At 42.0% G+C, this 17,131-nt stretch overlaps 1 protein-coding gene across 19 annotated transcripts in view; it reads left to right on the plus strand.

Annotated features, from left to right (window-relative positions):
* Window positions 1-17,131, plus strand: part of LOC125750042 (uncharacterized) — a 44,368-nt gene that overhangs the window by 18,280 nt on the left and 8,957 nt on the right. For 4 of the 19 annotated variants that reach the window (XM_049027283.1, XM_049027291.1, XM_049027290.1 and 1 more), the window contains 13 exons: window positions 59-1,993; window positions 2,127-2,285; window positions 4,066-4,128; window positions 4,309-4,393; window positions 7,499-9,298; window positions 9,889-9,957; window positions 10,093-10,245; window positions 10,728-11,651; window positions 12,790-12,960; window positions 13,295-13,855; window positions 15,871-16,015; window positions 16,463-16,644; window positions 16,873-16,921. In XM_049027283.1, the coding sequence (XP_048883240.1) occupies window positions 59-1,993; window positions 2,127-2,285; window positions 4,066-4,128; window positions 4,309-4,393; window positions 7,499-9,298; window positions 9,889-9,957; window positions 10,093-10,245; window positions 10,728-11,651; window positions 12,790-12,960; window positions 13,295-13,855; window positions 15,871-16,015; window positions 16,463-16,644; window positions 16,873-16,921 (6,296 nt within the window). Of the gene's footprint in view, window positions 1-58; window positions 1,994-2,126; window positions 2,286-4,065; window positions 4,129-4,308; window positions 4,394-7,498; window positions 9,299-9,888; window positions 9,958-10,092; window positions 10,246-10,727; window positions 11,652-12,789; window positions 12,961-13,294; window positions 13,856-15,870; window positions 16,016-16,462; window positions 16,645-16,872; window positions 16,922-17,131 lie in introns of those variants that run through there. The other 15 variants (XM_049027297.1, XM_049027300.1, XM_049027301.1 and 12 more) reach the window with 13 other exon arrangements.

Raw genomic sequence — 17,131 nt, forward strand, 5'->3', positions numbered from 1 at the left:
GGCCACCCTTTCATTTGGGGGCATCATTTTCTCTGTGCCTAAATCCCTGCTGTTGTAGTTCCATCACCCTGGCAAAGTGAGTGGCGCCCCCCCAAGACCCAGACAGCCCTGTCGTCCGGTCTGTCTCCCTCCTTTTTCACTGTTCTCCCTGCTGACACTGAGAGGACCAGGGAGGACTCTGAGGCCATGAATGACATTGTCTCAGCCCCTAGCCCCTACCTACAGCTCCCTCCTCCACCTCTGCAAATATCTACCCTTCAAGCTACAATAACTTCCTCTCCTCCAACATTTACCCCTAATTCTATTTCTGTACCTACTCCTCCTCCTATTTCGCTTATACCTACAGCTCCTCCTGTTTCTCCTATATATACTCCTGCTTCTGCTATACATATTCCTCCTCCATTTTCTTCTATACATGCTCCTTATTTTTCTCCTATGCCACCTCCTCCTCTGTTTTCCTCTATACATGCATCTCCTCCCCAATTTTTTCCTATACCTGCCCCTCATCCTGCTCCTCCTGCATGTCCTCCTGTAGTTTCTTCTGCACCTCATGTTTCTCCAGCATTAACACCTGCTTGTTTTCCTGTATCACCTCCTCCCCCATTTTTTCCTCCTACAGTTTCTTCAGTACCGGATGTTTCTCCGGCATTAAAACCTGATTCTTTTCCTGTATTCCCTCCTACTGTTGCTCCTATATCAGCTCCTCCCCCCTCTCCCCCTATACTTGCTCCTCCTGCACCTCCTCCTGCAGTTTATTCGGCACCTGATGTTTCTCCAGCATTAACACCTGCTTCCTTTCCCATATCCACTCCTCCTGTTGCTCCTATATTATATACTCCCCCAGTTTCTCCTATGCCTGCTCCACCTGCACCTCTTTTTGCTGTTTCTTCTGCACCTGATGTTTCTCCAGCATTAACACCTGCTTCCTTTCCCATATCCACTCCTCCTGTTGCTCCTATATTATCTACTCCCCCAGTTTCTCCTATGCCTGCTCCTCCTGCACCTCTTCTTGCTGTTTCTTCTGTACCTGATGTTTCTCCAACATTAACACCTGCTTCCTTTCCCATATCCACTCCTCCTGTTGCTCCTATATTATCTACTCCCCCAGTTTCTCCTATGCCTTCTCCTCCTGCACCTCTTCTTGCTGTTTCTTCTGCACCTGATGTTTCTCCAGCATTAACACCTGCTTCCTTTCCTATATCCACTCCTCCTGTTGCTCCTATATTATCTACTCCCCCATTTTCTCCTATGCCTGCTCCTCCTGCACCTCTTCTTGCTGTTTCTTCTGCACCTGATGTTTCTCCAGTATTAACATGTGCTTCCTTTCCTATATCCCCTCTTCCTGTTTTTCCTATATTACCCCCTCCCCCATTTTCTCCTATACCTGCTCCTCCTCCTGCTTCTCCTGCACCTCCTCCTGCAGTTTCTTCGGCACCTGATGTTTCTCCACCATTAACACCAACTTCCTTTCCTGTATTCCCTCCTCCTGTTGCTCTTATATCAGCTCCTCTTCCATTTTCTCCTATACCTGCTCCTTCTCCTGCTTCTCCTGTACATCCTCGTGCAGTTTCTTTGGCACTTGATGTTTCTCCAGCATTAACACCAGCTTCCTTTCCTGTATTCCCTCCTCCTTTTGCTCTTATATCAGCTCCTCCCCCATTTTCTCCTATTCATGCTCCTTCTCCTGCTTCTCATGTGCCTCCTCCTGCAGTTTCTTCTGTACTTGATGTTTCTCCAGAATTAACACCTGATTCTTTTCCTGTATCACCTCCTCCTGTTCCTCCTATATCAGCTCCTCCCCTATTTTCTCCTATATCTGTTCCTCCTGTTTCTACTGCAGTTTCTTCTGCAATTTCTTCTGCACTTGCCCCTGCAGTTTCTCCTTTTACTGCTCCCCTTCCCTATCCTCCGCCTGGTTCTACTCCCACGCTTCCCCTTTTTTCTGCTTCTTTCTTTGCTACAGTATCTGCTTCTCCATCTCCTACCCAGGCAGGTATGGTATAGACACAGCCGTTTTTCTTTCTTCATAAGTTTGAAGCGTAATTTTTTTTCTTCCCTTTCTTCATTTTTTTTTTACTCTGGCATCGTTTGTCCTGTTTCTCTGTCATTGACCTCCATTGTTGTAGCTCCATTGGGGAATGGTCCTGCTGTGCCTCATGCCTTCTCCTCTGGAAGCCATTGTGACATTGCCATTTGTGAGCCCAGAGCTAGCCCGATCACACTTCCTGCCCCACCTGACATCTCCCATCAACCTGACAGTTGCCCCTCCCCGGAAACACCAACTGGTAATTTTCACAGGGTTAGAAATCATGCCAGAGGATAACACCATCTTTGCTCTCCAGGCTACTCTGCCTGTCTCTGGAGCTTCCATTGTTGTTAATAATCCTTTCCCAGTGTGAGGAAACAGGGCGCCTAGCTATGATTCTCACCCCATGCTCTCACATACCACCTTTGACTCTGTGGGTTTAATGGGCCTTGGCTCCATTGTAACATTTGCATGTTGGGCAAACGAGCAGGGAGATGACGGAGCGCGGAATCAGGATCAGGTAGACGGAAATCCAAAAAACACAGGGTTTATTAAAGCAAAACCACATACACACGGAAAAACTACATCAATGACCGGACTGGGGAAACGGACTTGAACGCGGACTAAATACACAGGACTATTCAAACTGACAGAAAACAGCTGGTTACAATCAGGGTAGAACACGTGGTTAATGAGGGGATATGGCACACAAGAGGATCATACAAGCAGGTCATGACATCCATTGCCTACTTGAATGCACTGTCATCACTGCCCGCCGACAATACTCCACCTTCTCACGATCCATTGACTGTGCTCCAACCTCTGACAGTACTCCACACCCAAGAAATATAAGGTTGTTGTTACAAGACTAAAATCATTGGTGAAGTATAGTCTTTAAAACGTATTATTATTGTAGCTGAATAATAATAATAATCATCATCGTCATCACTAGGGCTAGGTGACATAAGCAATATATCGACTTATAGTGACATAAAATTTAAACGATAATTAAAAAAAGACATACTAGATTTCCAGTATTAGGCCCTGTGACAAAAAACAAAATGTATTTATTAAAAGTAAATTTCAGTTTGCAGGTAATTCAAGTTGTCTGCATTTTCATGGGTTGAATCTGTTTAATGGGAATTGCAAGGGAATTTTAAGCAAAAAAATCAGCGTTGAAGAAATAATAACGTGAATGTTATGGTGATAATTATTCATATTGTCTGGCCATGGTAACCCAATTTTACCTCCAGAATCCAGAATCGTTTGAAGTTTAGATGATTGAGAGAAGCTATTCTGCATTGCACTGTTGTACGGTATCATTTTTATATATATCTAAAGACTCCAACCTGTATTATTAATAGCAATAATAATTGTTACTTTATTGATCCTCATGGGGAATTCTCTTTATGCCTCCCCCAGCTTGCTCTCTGTAGGTGAGAGCAAGCTAGCCGCAAAGGCCAGCCACCCACTGCGGCACCCAGGGAGCTCAGGGCCTCGCTCAAGGGCCCAGGCTCCTCCACAGGGCTCGAACCAGCAACCTTCTGGTCACAGACATAAAGACTTAGCCCACTGAGCCACACACTGCCCTCAAATAAGGTGTTTTTAGCCACAGAAATGCCATTGACTGGATGTTTTTTTTGTCACACTGTACATTCTCTATAAATTACATATAGAACAATATGTTGAAATCCCTGAGGGGAGGCTGTTTCTGAGATGCTGTAATCACCATGTCTGGCTCCAACAATCACACCCCATTCAAAGTCACTTAGAACTCTCCTCTTAACTGTTCCAGTACTTAACCAAACAGTAACTGAACATCGAGACATTATCTGTCTTCAGTATTTATTCTGTTCTGGCCATATTATTTGCTGCTTGAAGGAGCAGTCCATTCCATTACATATGTATGTATGTATGTGTGCATGCTAACCACAAGCTACAGTATGAGCGGGTTTAACTGAGAATTCTGTGGTGGTGCGTCTCACGGACTGTTGCTGACATTGCTCACAAATAACCACTTCTGGTGATGTTCTCCACAGAAGTTCAAAGGCAGTTGGGTGCTTTGATAGAAGAAGATGATTTGTACATGTCTACATCTAATGGTGAGCAGGTGTCACTAAACATTTTTTCTGCCTTTGTAGCAAAATAAGTAAAAATGTCTAAATGAAGAATTATTGCCCTCTAATGACCATTGATAGCTTGGGGGGATGAGTGGTTGCAGAGACTTCTGGGATACCCAGAGCATAACAGGACCGTACCGTGTGCTTTTCCACCTTCCACAGAGAGGCAGGCCAAGCCTTTTAAGGCTCACAGCAGCGAGAGGAGGCGGGACGCTAAGCTGTCGCCAGCAGCAAAGCTGAGAACAGGGTAAGTGCTATAGCGAATAGCTCATGTTTCCCAGTTCTTTTAAATTAAAGCTGGGTCCCAATTCAGGGGCGACAGTCTTATAAGGCTGCATTCCGAGACCGAATGTGTCACAGTGGCGCAACAAGGCTGCCACATTTCGAAGGCTCCTTCAAATGTAGCCTAGAAATGCACTTTTTTTTCTGGGCTGCAAAAGATCCACCCAAACGATGAAACATTCATTGCACAGATTTGTAGAAGGACACGGCCTACAAAGGCTTTATGCTGACCGCGTCTTTGGAAGAATGCAGCTCATGAATTGGGACACAGCTTATGATTCTTGATTTTACACGTAAGCAAATGCAATTACTTATAAATAAACTGAATGATAAGCCAGGGGTCTCAGCCAAAACAGCCAACTGACTGATGTTGCAGCACTAGTCAGTGCTGTTGGTGTAGCAAAGTGTTTGAAATAGCTTTTGTGTTGCAAATATAGTGAGAAGCATGCCAAAATATTGGGAAAGCATACTAAAATTGGTCAATTTTGATACATTTTCATTTAATGTATGTACAGAATGTCTTCTTTTAATTCTGGGTAATGATTTGGCAAATTAATTCAAGTAATGTGAGGCTTTTTTGTTGCACAAGCCACATACACTTTATATAGCGACGCAAAATAATTTTCCTTGAATCATTCTGCCAGTGGTGAAAGCTGACATGTTCAGCCCAGCACTCTGTAGACCATCTATTGCTTCTTTGGATGTTATTTTGGGGTTTTTCTTCATATTACTCCCATCAGCTGTTGTGATCTTCCTTGGGACAGCCTGATCTTTGCAGATTGCTTACACCCCTAATAGTTTCTTTGTTTTTCAAAATGTCTGAACTGTTGATCTTGGAATGGTCCCATTCGTTCTGATTGGTGTTTTCTGTAATCTCATTTTCAAAACTGCTCGCTTTTCCATCATGGTCAACCGTCTAGTCATCTCATTTGTATCCTTCACATCATGCAGACCTCAGTTCAAACTCCTACTAACTACAAACATCCAGGGTTTAAAAATAGACGGAGCCCTGTGGAGCCCAGTGTCACACTTCCAGGGTACAGGGCAGGAAAATCAGGCGCAGGAGTCCCAGGAATAGGGCAAAAAACTGGGTTTATTCATGGCACGACGCAATCAGGAGCACAGAACGCTTGGAAGGAATGATGTCAATGACCAGACTAGGGAAACATTCACAAAAATGCACTTAAATGCACTGAATAAATTAAACACAACTAGAGAGAGCTGGTAACAAGAGGATTGTACACGAGGTAAATGAGGGGGCGTGGCACACAGGAAGATCAGAACGGTCGGTGCATGACACCCAGCTTCACCTCCTTATGTCCAAATCGCATCTTATTGGACTACGGTTCTGCCTCATTCAGCAGTAACCTGTAAATCTTTTGCACTCTCAGCCCAAACTGGAACAGTAAACACAGCAAATGACATATTTTACACATTGTTAATATTGTTTTACATATTGTTAATTTATTGTTAATATTGTATGGAAAGCATTGGCTAGCCATTCTGTGCTTTATTATCATGTTCATTTTTTTGACCTGGAAAACAATTTTTTGACTACATAACAAAAATAACCCATTTTAGTTCATTGTCCCAATATTTTTGCTTCTCACTCCAGTATTGTAACAGCATTGTTAATTGTAATGTTTCATGAAGCATCTAGAGTTTGGAAGCATTTCTATATGAGAACAGTATGTGAGAATGATATGCATCAATGAATAAATATAACTAGGGCTGGGTGATGTGAGATATTAATATTGACATTGCATGATATGCGCATGCAGTTGTCACATCGCAAGGATTGCGATAATCAGCTGGGTTGAGACTTGGGCGGCATAAATTTTTGTACTTTCATACTATGCCAACATTATACCACAGTATATGGTATTTACAAAGCAACACTATTTTATAATACAGTACAGTTCTGGTATTTTGGAATCTGGGTGATAAAATTCGCCAAGTGGGGCTCCCCATTAAAATTGTCCCATTGTTACATGAATGATTGTAATCTAGTACAGGTAAAATTCAGTGTAAAGTGTACTGTACCACCACTCCTATTTCTTGAGCTTTGCATGCATTCCTCAAGCCAATCTTAATCATTTTTCACCTTACTATCAGACTCACTCATAGACACTCATGTCGTGCATTTGTGAGAAATTTAACAAAAAGTAGTTAAATCTAACAAAAATGGGGGGGGGGCAACATTTGATGGTGCTGGGAAAAAAATATGCACTTTTTGGGAGGGGGGTGGCGCATCTTAGTATATATGTTGTTGACTTCATCGTACAACAACTCAATGAAGAAGCCCAATATTTTCTGCTATTGTACCATATCTTCTGGTGACAGGTGCAAAAATACCGCCCGATATAACAGTGTCTTGTTGACTGCATGACTGTAAGTTGCATCCCTTGGATCTTATCAGAACGATTTTAGTGTTTACTGATTATCTCAAAAGGATTATTAGATTAATGGTGTCTAAAAATAAGCTTTAAACATGTCACGATTGTCCATTTTTGCTGTCAGATTAATCTCAGCGATGACTCGTAGGTTGCAGTATTGCACTCTGTGACCATGTCTTCCCCTGGAGAATAAGACAGTTTTTGGGAAAGGCAATATGCCTCATGCGGCACAGTCTGCTCTCCCTGGTACATGCACCTTTATCCCCCTGATCTCCGAATGTTGGAGCCGAGGAAAATAACTAAGACTGTAAACTACTATCTCTACAATATTAATGCATGAATGCTACATCAGCCTCATGAGATGAGAAGGTGTTTTGGCATGGCACGTATCACTGTCTTCCAGAATTATTTGCTATGGTGAGTCTAATAAACTGACAGATTTTAAAATATAGCGTGACACTGTATTTGGGTGTACTTGATGTTTCCATTAACTGACACCTGTTATTCAGTTTTAACATTTTTTTTTGCTGCTCTTTAACTTATTTAGATCTATTGGCAACTATTTTTTCTGTCTTATAGTCTTGGATTTTACTGCAAATGGCTGTCACACAGAATGTGTGAGGTTAAACTGTGCCTGACCTTTGATCTCTGACCATAGTGCCCCTGTCCCATAGCTCGGAGAGCATGCTTGCTCTTCAGCCATCTTGTCCAAGAATTGCCAGAAGTCCTGGTTTTCCGTCACAGATAGCTAACGCAGATGAGACCCTGATCGCAGAGGAGTCAGTGGAAACGAAGCTTTTTTGGACTCCGATGTCGAAAGAAAATCCATTGCATACCAAGCTCCCTTGCCAAAGCTTGGATAAAAAGTACACTGACATAGATGTTGTTAAGAAAATGGTGGCTCTGCGTCCATCTTGCCCTAGATTAGCCAGTATTCCGGGCTTTCCATCAGTACAGCGACTTAAAGCACCTGTGGTCCAGATGGAGAAGACTCCAAATATGGTAAGTCTTCTGCCGTCTTGTCCAAGAATTGCAAGTATTCCTGGCTTCCCTTCAAGACAGCCAGTCAGTTCCCGTGATATTCAAACTGAAAGATGGCATATGCACAAGAGGCCATTGTGGGAAATGCAGAAGTCAAGACGAACGCCAAGTCTCTCGTCTTCTCAAGGAAAAGACAGAACTTACGGAAACGAGGAAATGATTCTGTTGATGGCAGCGCTCTTACCTTCATGCCCAGAAGTAGCCCGTATTCCTGGTTTTCCCTGCACACAGTTACCCAAATCAAAGGAAGCCTTAGGAGAAGAAAAGGTAAAAATGTTGGCTCTTTTACCATCTTGTCCAAGATCATCCTCAATTCCTGGCTTTCCATCCAGACAAATGAAGTCAGACATGTGTGAAGAACAAATATGGCCTACTGGAAATGATGCAGGGGAGGAGCCAAAAAAGGAAAGAATTAAGTTTGCCTTGTTTTTCTCATCAGCTGAGATGACACTTGATAAAGAAAGTTTGAAATATATGACTGACTTAGCACCATGTTGCCCAAGTGCAGCCAGGATTCCTGGGTTCCCATCCGCTCCAAGGCCCAAAGCACTAGAAAAGGTTCCAAGTATGATTGATTTTCTTCCTTCTTGTTCAAGACATTCTAAAATTCCAGGCTTTCCTTCCTTAAACACTGCTGATGCCAACATCCAAGAAAAAGAATGGTTTATGGTTAAAAGGTCACTGCTTGAGAAGCCAAATAAGGAGAAGCCAATGCCGATAGTACTCACTCCACTATCCCTCTACGAAGTGATCAGAGACAAAGAAATGATGAATATGATGGTGGCCCTTGTGCCATCTTGTCCAGCATCGGCAAGTGCTCCAGGTTTTCCATCTGTACCAAGGCTGCCGTGTATGGAGGAGACCACTGATATGAACCGGATTTCCATGACTACTCTAGTGCCATATTGTCCAAGGATTTCAAAGATTCCTGGCTTCCCTTCATTGCAGTTAACTAAGTTTGAAGCACAAGATTGGTCGTTGCTTAAAGAGCCTTTGAGCAGGAACCTCCTGAAGACAAATCAGGCAAGGTGCTTAAGTACATGCTCAGCACGTTTTGGATCAGAGGACAAAGAGATTATGAGACTTACGGTGGCTTTGTTGCCTACTTGCCCAAGAGAGGCTCGTATCCCTGGTTTCCCATCTGCTCATCCAAAGTCACCAAACAGCCGATCCCGGTGTTCAGCGTTTGAAGGGCAATCTGAAAGAAGCAGAGGACATTTGTGGGAAGAGAAAATCTTTGACAGTCAGGTAGAAATTTTTGATGACTTGGATGAGGTTAATGTTCATGGGAATACAATTAGTGATGTTACTTACTGGAGTGTCAAGAATGACAAAACAGCATCGTACACAGGCAGTCAATTTGAATTAAGCAAAGAAGACGTTGGCCTATTTGTAGAGCAGAAGGAGCCAGAATGTGACACTCTAGAAAGGGGGTAAGTGGATGCGTTGTGATACAGCTCTCATACAGCATGGCTTTGATGTGTAAAATCAGGATTTAGCAACTGAAGTACAGGTTTTGAGCAAGGATAGATTTGCTTCACATTCTCTCAGGTTTCACCTTTTCTGTAATTTTTCCATTCAGCCTCCTTAAAATCTCATTATTGAATACACAACATTGACATTTTAGGTGAAAGCAATATTCCTGCTATTCCAAATTCTAGGATGTTGTAATGCTGAATAGCAGGAAAACAAAATCTCATTAGTCAAACGTCTCTTTCAAGTGCTGTGAGAGGAAAAATGGCTGGCAAGATGCCTTGTGCAAACAACGATGTAACTTGTGAATAAAAATATTTAATTATAAACCTGCTTGCACCTACTGTAACAGTTTCAAAACCAGAAATACGGTGACAGGTCACATTTATATATCAATTAGTGAATTATTACACATTTTTTAAATGGAGAAAATGTATATTTTTTTCCAGAAATCAGTCTTAAACAGTAAGGATCAATGATATATAAAAAGCCCATGTAAAGTATTAGCCGCATTGTTTTCACTCATCTCTTCCTTTGGCCTTCATTTTAGGCTCTTGCACTGCAGAATGTGGCACTCGGTGCCCATGGGTCTGCCAGTGCTTTTGGCAGTTAGACAGAGGTGAGTGAGAGCATGGTGCCCACCTGCCCTCCCGCCCTGACTAACAGCAGCATGTAGGCCTGCTTTTCCTCATCCATATACCCGGTGTCCCGCTTCTCTCCCTTGACTTCTCCTCTGTCCTGCTATCTTCATCAGGCCCATGGGTGAGCTTCCCACCTCAGGGTCTGTTTCACTGTTGCCAGATAAATATACAGACATTACTCTGAGAAGCCAAGAAATCCCCCGCCACCCATTTTCTCCTGCACCTACTGCTCTTGACCTTCTTGAGAAGTCACACAAGGATAGGATGTAAGTGTGTGGGGAAAGCACTCTCTGAAACACGCCTTCCTGCATGATGTGGGTCTGGAGGCTGTATGCATTTGGGTGAAACCTGTACTGAGGTATAGACTTCAAGGGACTCCAGGGTTGCCTTTCTGTACATCGTGGTGCTAAGGCTGACTTTATGGGACTGAATCATCATTTGCATACGAGTCAGATTTATTAATTGCACAGTAGTAGCTTAATGTTTTTGTCATATCCAATTTATTATTAACAACAGAAATGAACAAACTTTATAGGAGGTTGCATAAATAGTACTGACATCATGATATTGAATCAAAATTACGTTAGGGAGGCAATCTCTTCTTGTTGCATCGCGTTGTTAATAAATTGCCGGTCGTGTTTTGTATGTGTGCACATCTTGTATGAGTACCATTAAGACATGAATAATATCTAAGTTTGTTGAGTATGATGTTTGCCTCAGCTCTGACTTCAGTGTCACTCTTCTTTAGACCTGACAGTATGGTTGCTCTACGGCCAACATGCTCAAGATTTTCCAAAATCCCGGGTTTCCCATCAATAGATGTATTAAGTGAAATGGATGGCAAGGAGGTAATCTGGCAGGTGGTAAAGAAACCATTGTGGGAGAGACCACTGAAAGTAAATTCAGAACTGTCAGGGGAAAGTTCTCTAGCACTGGGGAAATCACCATTAGGTGAATCAAAAGATATGACAGGATGGAGTATGGTGGCTTTGGTGCCATGTTGTTCTGGAACAGTAAGTATTCCAGGTTTTCCATCAATACCAAGACCCCGAGCAGAAGAGTCTGCCATAGGAAAGATTCCAAATATGGTGAATCTTCTGCCATGCTGCCCAAGAATTCCCACAGTTCTTGGTTTTCCGTCAGCACATACATCCATCAAAGAAAACATTTTGGTACAGGAATGGGTGGAAATCAACGTACTGTGGAAGACACGGCCAAAGAGGACGCTACTGCTTCCTTCTCCATTTCAAGATCAGTATCATGAGGATAAGGATTTCAGCAGTATGTTTGCCCTGGCACCATCTTGTCCAGGTGTTTCCAAAATTGCTGGCTTTCCATCAGCACAGCGGTCAAAATCAGAGAATGCCCAGATTCAAGGAATCTCTAAGGAATTTCTATCCCATCAACCTCACATGCTCTCGAATGACACTACCCATGTTGATGGTGAAATACTCATACCTGTGTCAGGCGCGCAGCTTGTTAGCACCCCTTTGGCCGACGCAGATGCAAATAACAGTAGCGGCAGCAAACCCGACATGCATCTAACTTTGTCCAGTGACTCCAGTCTCCCATTTCATCCTGTTGGTGAACTGAAATTAATTATGCTGGAAAGAGATAATGAGGAAATCAAACTTGGTAGAGGGGAGGCAGCAAAAAGCAAAGTGGATGGTGGGTAAGTTTGGAAAAAATAACTCTCAGCATGACCTGGAATGACAGTGATCCATCTATTCTCTCTCTCTCTCTTTCTCTCTCTCTCTCTCTCTCTCTCTCTCTCTCTATATATATATATATATATATATATATATATATATATATATATATATATATATAGTTCCACTATATTCTATGATGGGAATCAATGCATGGGCTCAGGAACACTTCCAAATGCTTGTGCAGTTTTTCTCTGGGTACTGGGTACAGTCCAAAAACATGCAGTTAGCTGAAGTCCTGTCTCTATATTGCCTATGTATGTGGCTTATGATGGATTGGCACCTTGCCTTGGTCTTGCCTTCCTGTGAAGGGCTCCAGACTCCTTAAAACCCTGTACTAGAGAAGCAGCTGGATGCATGTAAAAGGTTACATGTCTTAGATGTGCTTGCATAATTTGTAGCCATACAAACACCTACAGTATGTTTAAATGAATAAAAATCACATTGTAATAAAAGCAGTTTATACTAGCTCACTATCAAATATGTGTTTTGTAGAGGGACATCCTTTCAAATATGCAGTATTTATATGAAGTAAAAAAACTACAATAAAATAAATGAACACAGTTGTACAGTACATTGAAACTGAATGAACTGTAACTCATTAGTTTATGTCTAAAATAAATATATTATGTTTTATACTTTTCACATTGCCTTAATGTTCCACATTAATGCCCCTGTTTCAGTTTTCTGTGTTTTACTAAAACATAATGTTTGTCAAGTTAATCTCTGTACACCATGATTGATTTAAATTATTGCATGTAGGGATACTCTGTGATCCTAGTACTCATAAGTCATAAATGATTCACCATCCTCACCTTAAAGTTAGCGTCCCTGGCAACCTTGATCCTATGGAAAACTTACCAGGGGGTGTTCAGATTTTGGATGGATGAATGGATGTATGGTGTCTTATCTGTTAGTATCTCCTGCTCTGTTCTCTGTGCTTTACCCAAATTCCTTGATTATTTTAAAATCGATCATTTTGTTCAAGCATAGAATTCATGTGAAGGAACAAGACTTTGCAGTACATGTAGGTAACACAAAGCATGTGGATGTCATAAAAGAAGGAACCGATCAGCCTCAGTCTTCTTCACTCATTTCTAGAACAATCCAAGATGAGGGTCAGCACCTGGTTTCTGAGAAAGAAAGGGGCCGTGTCAAACAGTCAGAATCTGATTTAGGCTGGGAGATTTTGGTGGAAGAAAGCAATGGGGCAGGCCACAAGGAACCCACAGCAGGGCTGGCGAAGACAGTAGTTAGCGCCTTTCCGAGAGGGTGAGTGTCAGGAATGCAGCTGACTGCTCGCATGTCTGTTCTGCACCAGTTTCCACTGCCAGAGAATCTGGAATAAAGTTTATCTGTGGCTGTGTCTCCTTTCAGCAGTAACTCTCATGAAACAGCATCTGTTAAAGACTTTGTATGTGCGGCAACAATTCAAGACTTGCATGTTCTCTGTATTTGAGTTCATTGAACAAGGAATGCAGAATTTGTTGACTTCCTTAAATAATTGACTTGGATATTTGTATATAAACAGTGGGCATAATTTTATGTGGTTCCTATGCTCGTGTGAGTTGTCCCCTGATGGTTTATTTAAGTTTTTGTCTCTCAGTTATGAGAGAGCGGCTGCTATGTTGCAACTGGCTCATCCTACATCAGTTACTGACCATTTGGATAGTACCATGGTCACTGCTGGAAACACGGATGCTAGTGAGCCGTCGTCCTTAAGTTCGAAAGAGGAGCCCTTCATTATCAGCCAAAACTCACAAAATGTGGAGGAGCCTCATGCCGTTGAGGTGGTTAATGATGGGAAAATGGAGTTCCCAAATAGTGCTGAACCATGCAGCCGCTGCTTGGTGGAAAGTGAAATGAACCAGGTGAAAGATCAATCCGCATCTCCATCATCAACTCGAAAAAGCGAGGATGCATTCAGTGGTGATGAAGGTCAGCCATGCCTGGAGAAAAGGCCAGCTTTGTCAGAAGCAGTCGAACAAGAAATATCCTTTAAGAAATGTGAGGATGCAAGCAATGATGATACTGCCCTAGATGAAAAATCCCCAGCTTTACACGATGAGAAAGGCCAAAAGCAGGATTTTGAGGAAGCATTAGGAAAGGAGGATGCATCGAAGGAGGTGGGGGCCTTACTGTCTGTGTCATCATGTCTGGATATGGGGTGAGTGTTCTGTGGGTTAGCTATTAATCGATCTCCATTTTGCCAATTAGTTTTGTGATCTACATATGTGCAAAATATATTTCACATGTACAGATCACTATATTTTTGTGGATATGATTTTACACAACACAAATTTTTAAAATACATGTTTTTGGATAGTGAAATATTCGTGGATCATGGTACATATATGTGGATTGTCGTCTGTGGGTTACAAATAATAAAGTCCAACATACACTTCCAAAGATATTTTCTAAACATCTGATAGCATGGCCTGACATGCATTTCTGCAAAACAACAGCAATTCATGTGGCTTGCATAGTGGATTTTCAATTTACGAACATCTTCTAATTGTTTTTGTGGCTTTTTCAATAAATAATCCATAAATACCAATATGCACATGCTGCTTATGAGAGATCTTGCCTTAATGAAGCTAGCATCATCAAAGGTGGTGCAGATCACAAATAAGTAGCCTTGTTTGGCTAGTTAGTTAGTAATAACTGAAAGGGGAATTAATAAATGTTGCAATGGTAATCCAACAAATATATAATTTGATAATTTTGATGCATTCTTTGCCAAATGAATTCAATTATGGCCAGAAGAGGGCACTGCTCCTGCTGTTTGTCCCACATCTGAGGCTTCCTGGGCAGAGTATACTGTATGTCTGCAGGGTGTGAAAGTTCTGCAAAACCTAGCTGGGTTTACATGCATCCAGGGTCATTCACACCTCAGGTGGAAACTTGCAATGTGTCCTATCTGGTGTATCAGCCTAAAATGAAACTATTTTGTGTATTAGGAGGGGTAAACTTCTCCCAGAAAGATTTAGTAAAGTAGGAAATGCAGGGAATGAAAAATTCATAGACTAGAAGCTGAAGAAACATAGGTAGAGCAGAGCACAATGCATGCAGTACAGCCAGAACAGGGCACACTGCATGCTGTAGAGGCAGAGCAGGGCACACTGCATACTGTACAGGCAGAGCAGAGCACACTGCATGCTGTACAGGCAGGAATGGCCTTGAATGGAGAAGGACATAGCTTCTCAGGATTACCAGCACCCAGTCTAGTTGCTACAGCATGTTTGGTAAATCTCAATGTTTTGATTAAAGTACAATATGTAGAACATAAAATATGTGGATAAGTTAATTATGGACAATTGGTTCAATAATTTAATTTGACATTGTTTTATGACTTCCACAAACGATACACAATGTTTATAAAATCTTTTTTTTACATTTCATAGGTCCATTTTAATTACAATTAGTTTAGTCAGTATGGTTGAGGGTAGTATGGATCCTAGAATGTTTTCAGGGGTTAATCACTTGAGTCTGGACTGGAAACATAATGTAGTAAGTTTATAGTTCATTTGGTGACGTTTTACATTAACGGCATTTATAGAATTTTCAGTTCATTAATAACAAACAAGGCTCCGGACCCCCCGCGACCCAATAGGGTAAGCGGTTTGGAAAATGGATGGATGGATGGATAATAACAAACATGATTTGATTATACACTTATGTTTGTTATAAATGTACAGCCACTCCTCTACTTACAAATGAGTTACGTTCCAATGTTCGTTCGTATGTCTGAAAGTTCATAAGTTGAAAGTTCATAAGTAGAGGAGCGTCTGTATATTAAAGCTGTCAATATATAGTACATACAGTACATGCTGCTTATGAGTGCATTATGAAGCTGCACTCAATGTTCTATGAATGAATTATAATGGCATTTTGAAGGCACACTTAATGTAAAGTGTTAATATTCATTTTTTTGTTGAAATTGCCCATTCGTGGTTCTGCTTTTAGAGTTTACCGTATGTGCTGTTTGTATTGTATTTGCATCCATTATATTGTAAGTCTACTTTTGAAACCATCACTAATAATAGGACTAGCAGAGTGGTTATGATTTCTTATATAGGCTTTACTTAATAGATGATACTTGATGTAGCAAATGGGGATCAGGGGAACAGAGCTGCCCGTCAGTCATTTCATTATTCTGGAAATGATCTTTCCTCTCTTCAGCTCAGTGAGACAGCAGGTGGCGCCAAAAGAATTGCCTGTTCTGATGCCCCGTGTGAAGAAACGCCTCAGCGCCTCTTTGCCTGATCACACCACGTCTCTAACCACCAGCAGTCATGCGGGGGTCCAGCCCCCAGCAGCCAGTGAGGTAGTACCTCCCTTGACTTTCTGTCTGTCGTACAAGGTGTTTTGACTCAAGCCAATGTAATTGTTCCTTGCCTCTCTGGATTCACTTCCTCACATGATTCATAGATAGTCGCATGTACCGCTGTGTTGTTTTGCCTGAAAGGCTAATGGCCCCACATAGTTTTAGCAAAAACTGCAACAGTTTACACATCTCCACTTTCAAACAATGGCCTGCTGACACCCAACAAGAGGTGTTGATGTAGCAGGCAGCTCAGTGCCCTGGTTAGGTCTACCTGAAGCTGTGTTTGCTTAATGATGTAATGCCGTTTGCATTTATCACAACAAAATGCTCCATAAGAGTAATAGTGGAATGTGCCACTCCCCATCTGCATTGCCTGGACGTGCCTAATGTGGTTGAATTGTCAGCAGCTTCTTTTCTACTGTAACCCTAAAACCATATATCTATCAGCCCCTGTCTCCCAAGGTGTCCACTGCTAATCCTGAACTGGTGGAGTCGAGCCAGTCCCTGCTGGAGTGGTGCCAGGGGGTCACTCAGGGCTATAAGGGTGTGAAAATCAGCAACTTCAGCACCTCCTGGAGGAATGGCATGGCTTTCTGTGCCATCCTGCACCACTTCTGCCCAGACAGGGTGTAGGTACCCCACACCCCCGTGTGGCCGTTTTTACCAAATGATTGTTTTCCTTCTCTTTTATCGCTGAATATCAGTGTATGCAGCTTATATATAATGTACCTGAGGAGTGTCATGGGGTTTTTTTTTTGAGAGGAAAGCATGAATCACACAGGGTGGTGGGGTTTTTATTAGTGCTCTGTGTGAAATATGATTATTATATTCTTGTGTAACACTTCCTGAATCCTTAGGAATTATGAAATGCTGGACCCATATGACATCAAAGAAAATAACAGAATGGTGAGCTCCCGCTTTCCATTTAGCGTCAACTTCACACGCAGTATCTTCACAGTTTCCATTGTCCCTGACTATAGTGCCATGATTAACCTCCCTGGGAAAAATAATAAATGGACTCCAGCTTTTTGTATGCATATTCCTGCATATATTTTTTAATTTAATGGTACCAGAATATTGAATTTTAATCATATACACATTATTTGTGCATAGTGG

Source organism: Brienomyrus brachyistius, chromosome 10, assembly GCF_023856365.1.
Source record: "Brienomyrus brachyistius isolate T26 chromosome 10, BBRACH_0.4, whole genome shotgun sequence".
Lineage (NCBI taxonomy): Eukaryota > Metazoa > Chordata > Actinopteri > Osteoglossiformes > Mormyridae > Brienomyrus > Brienomyrus brachyistius.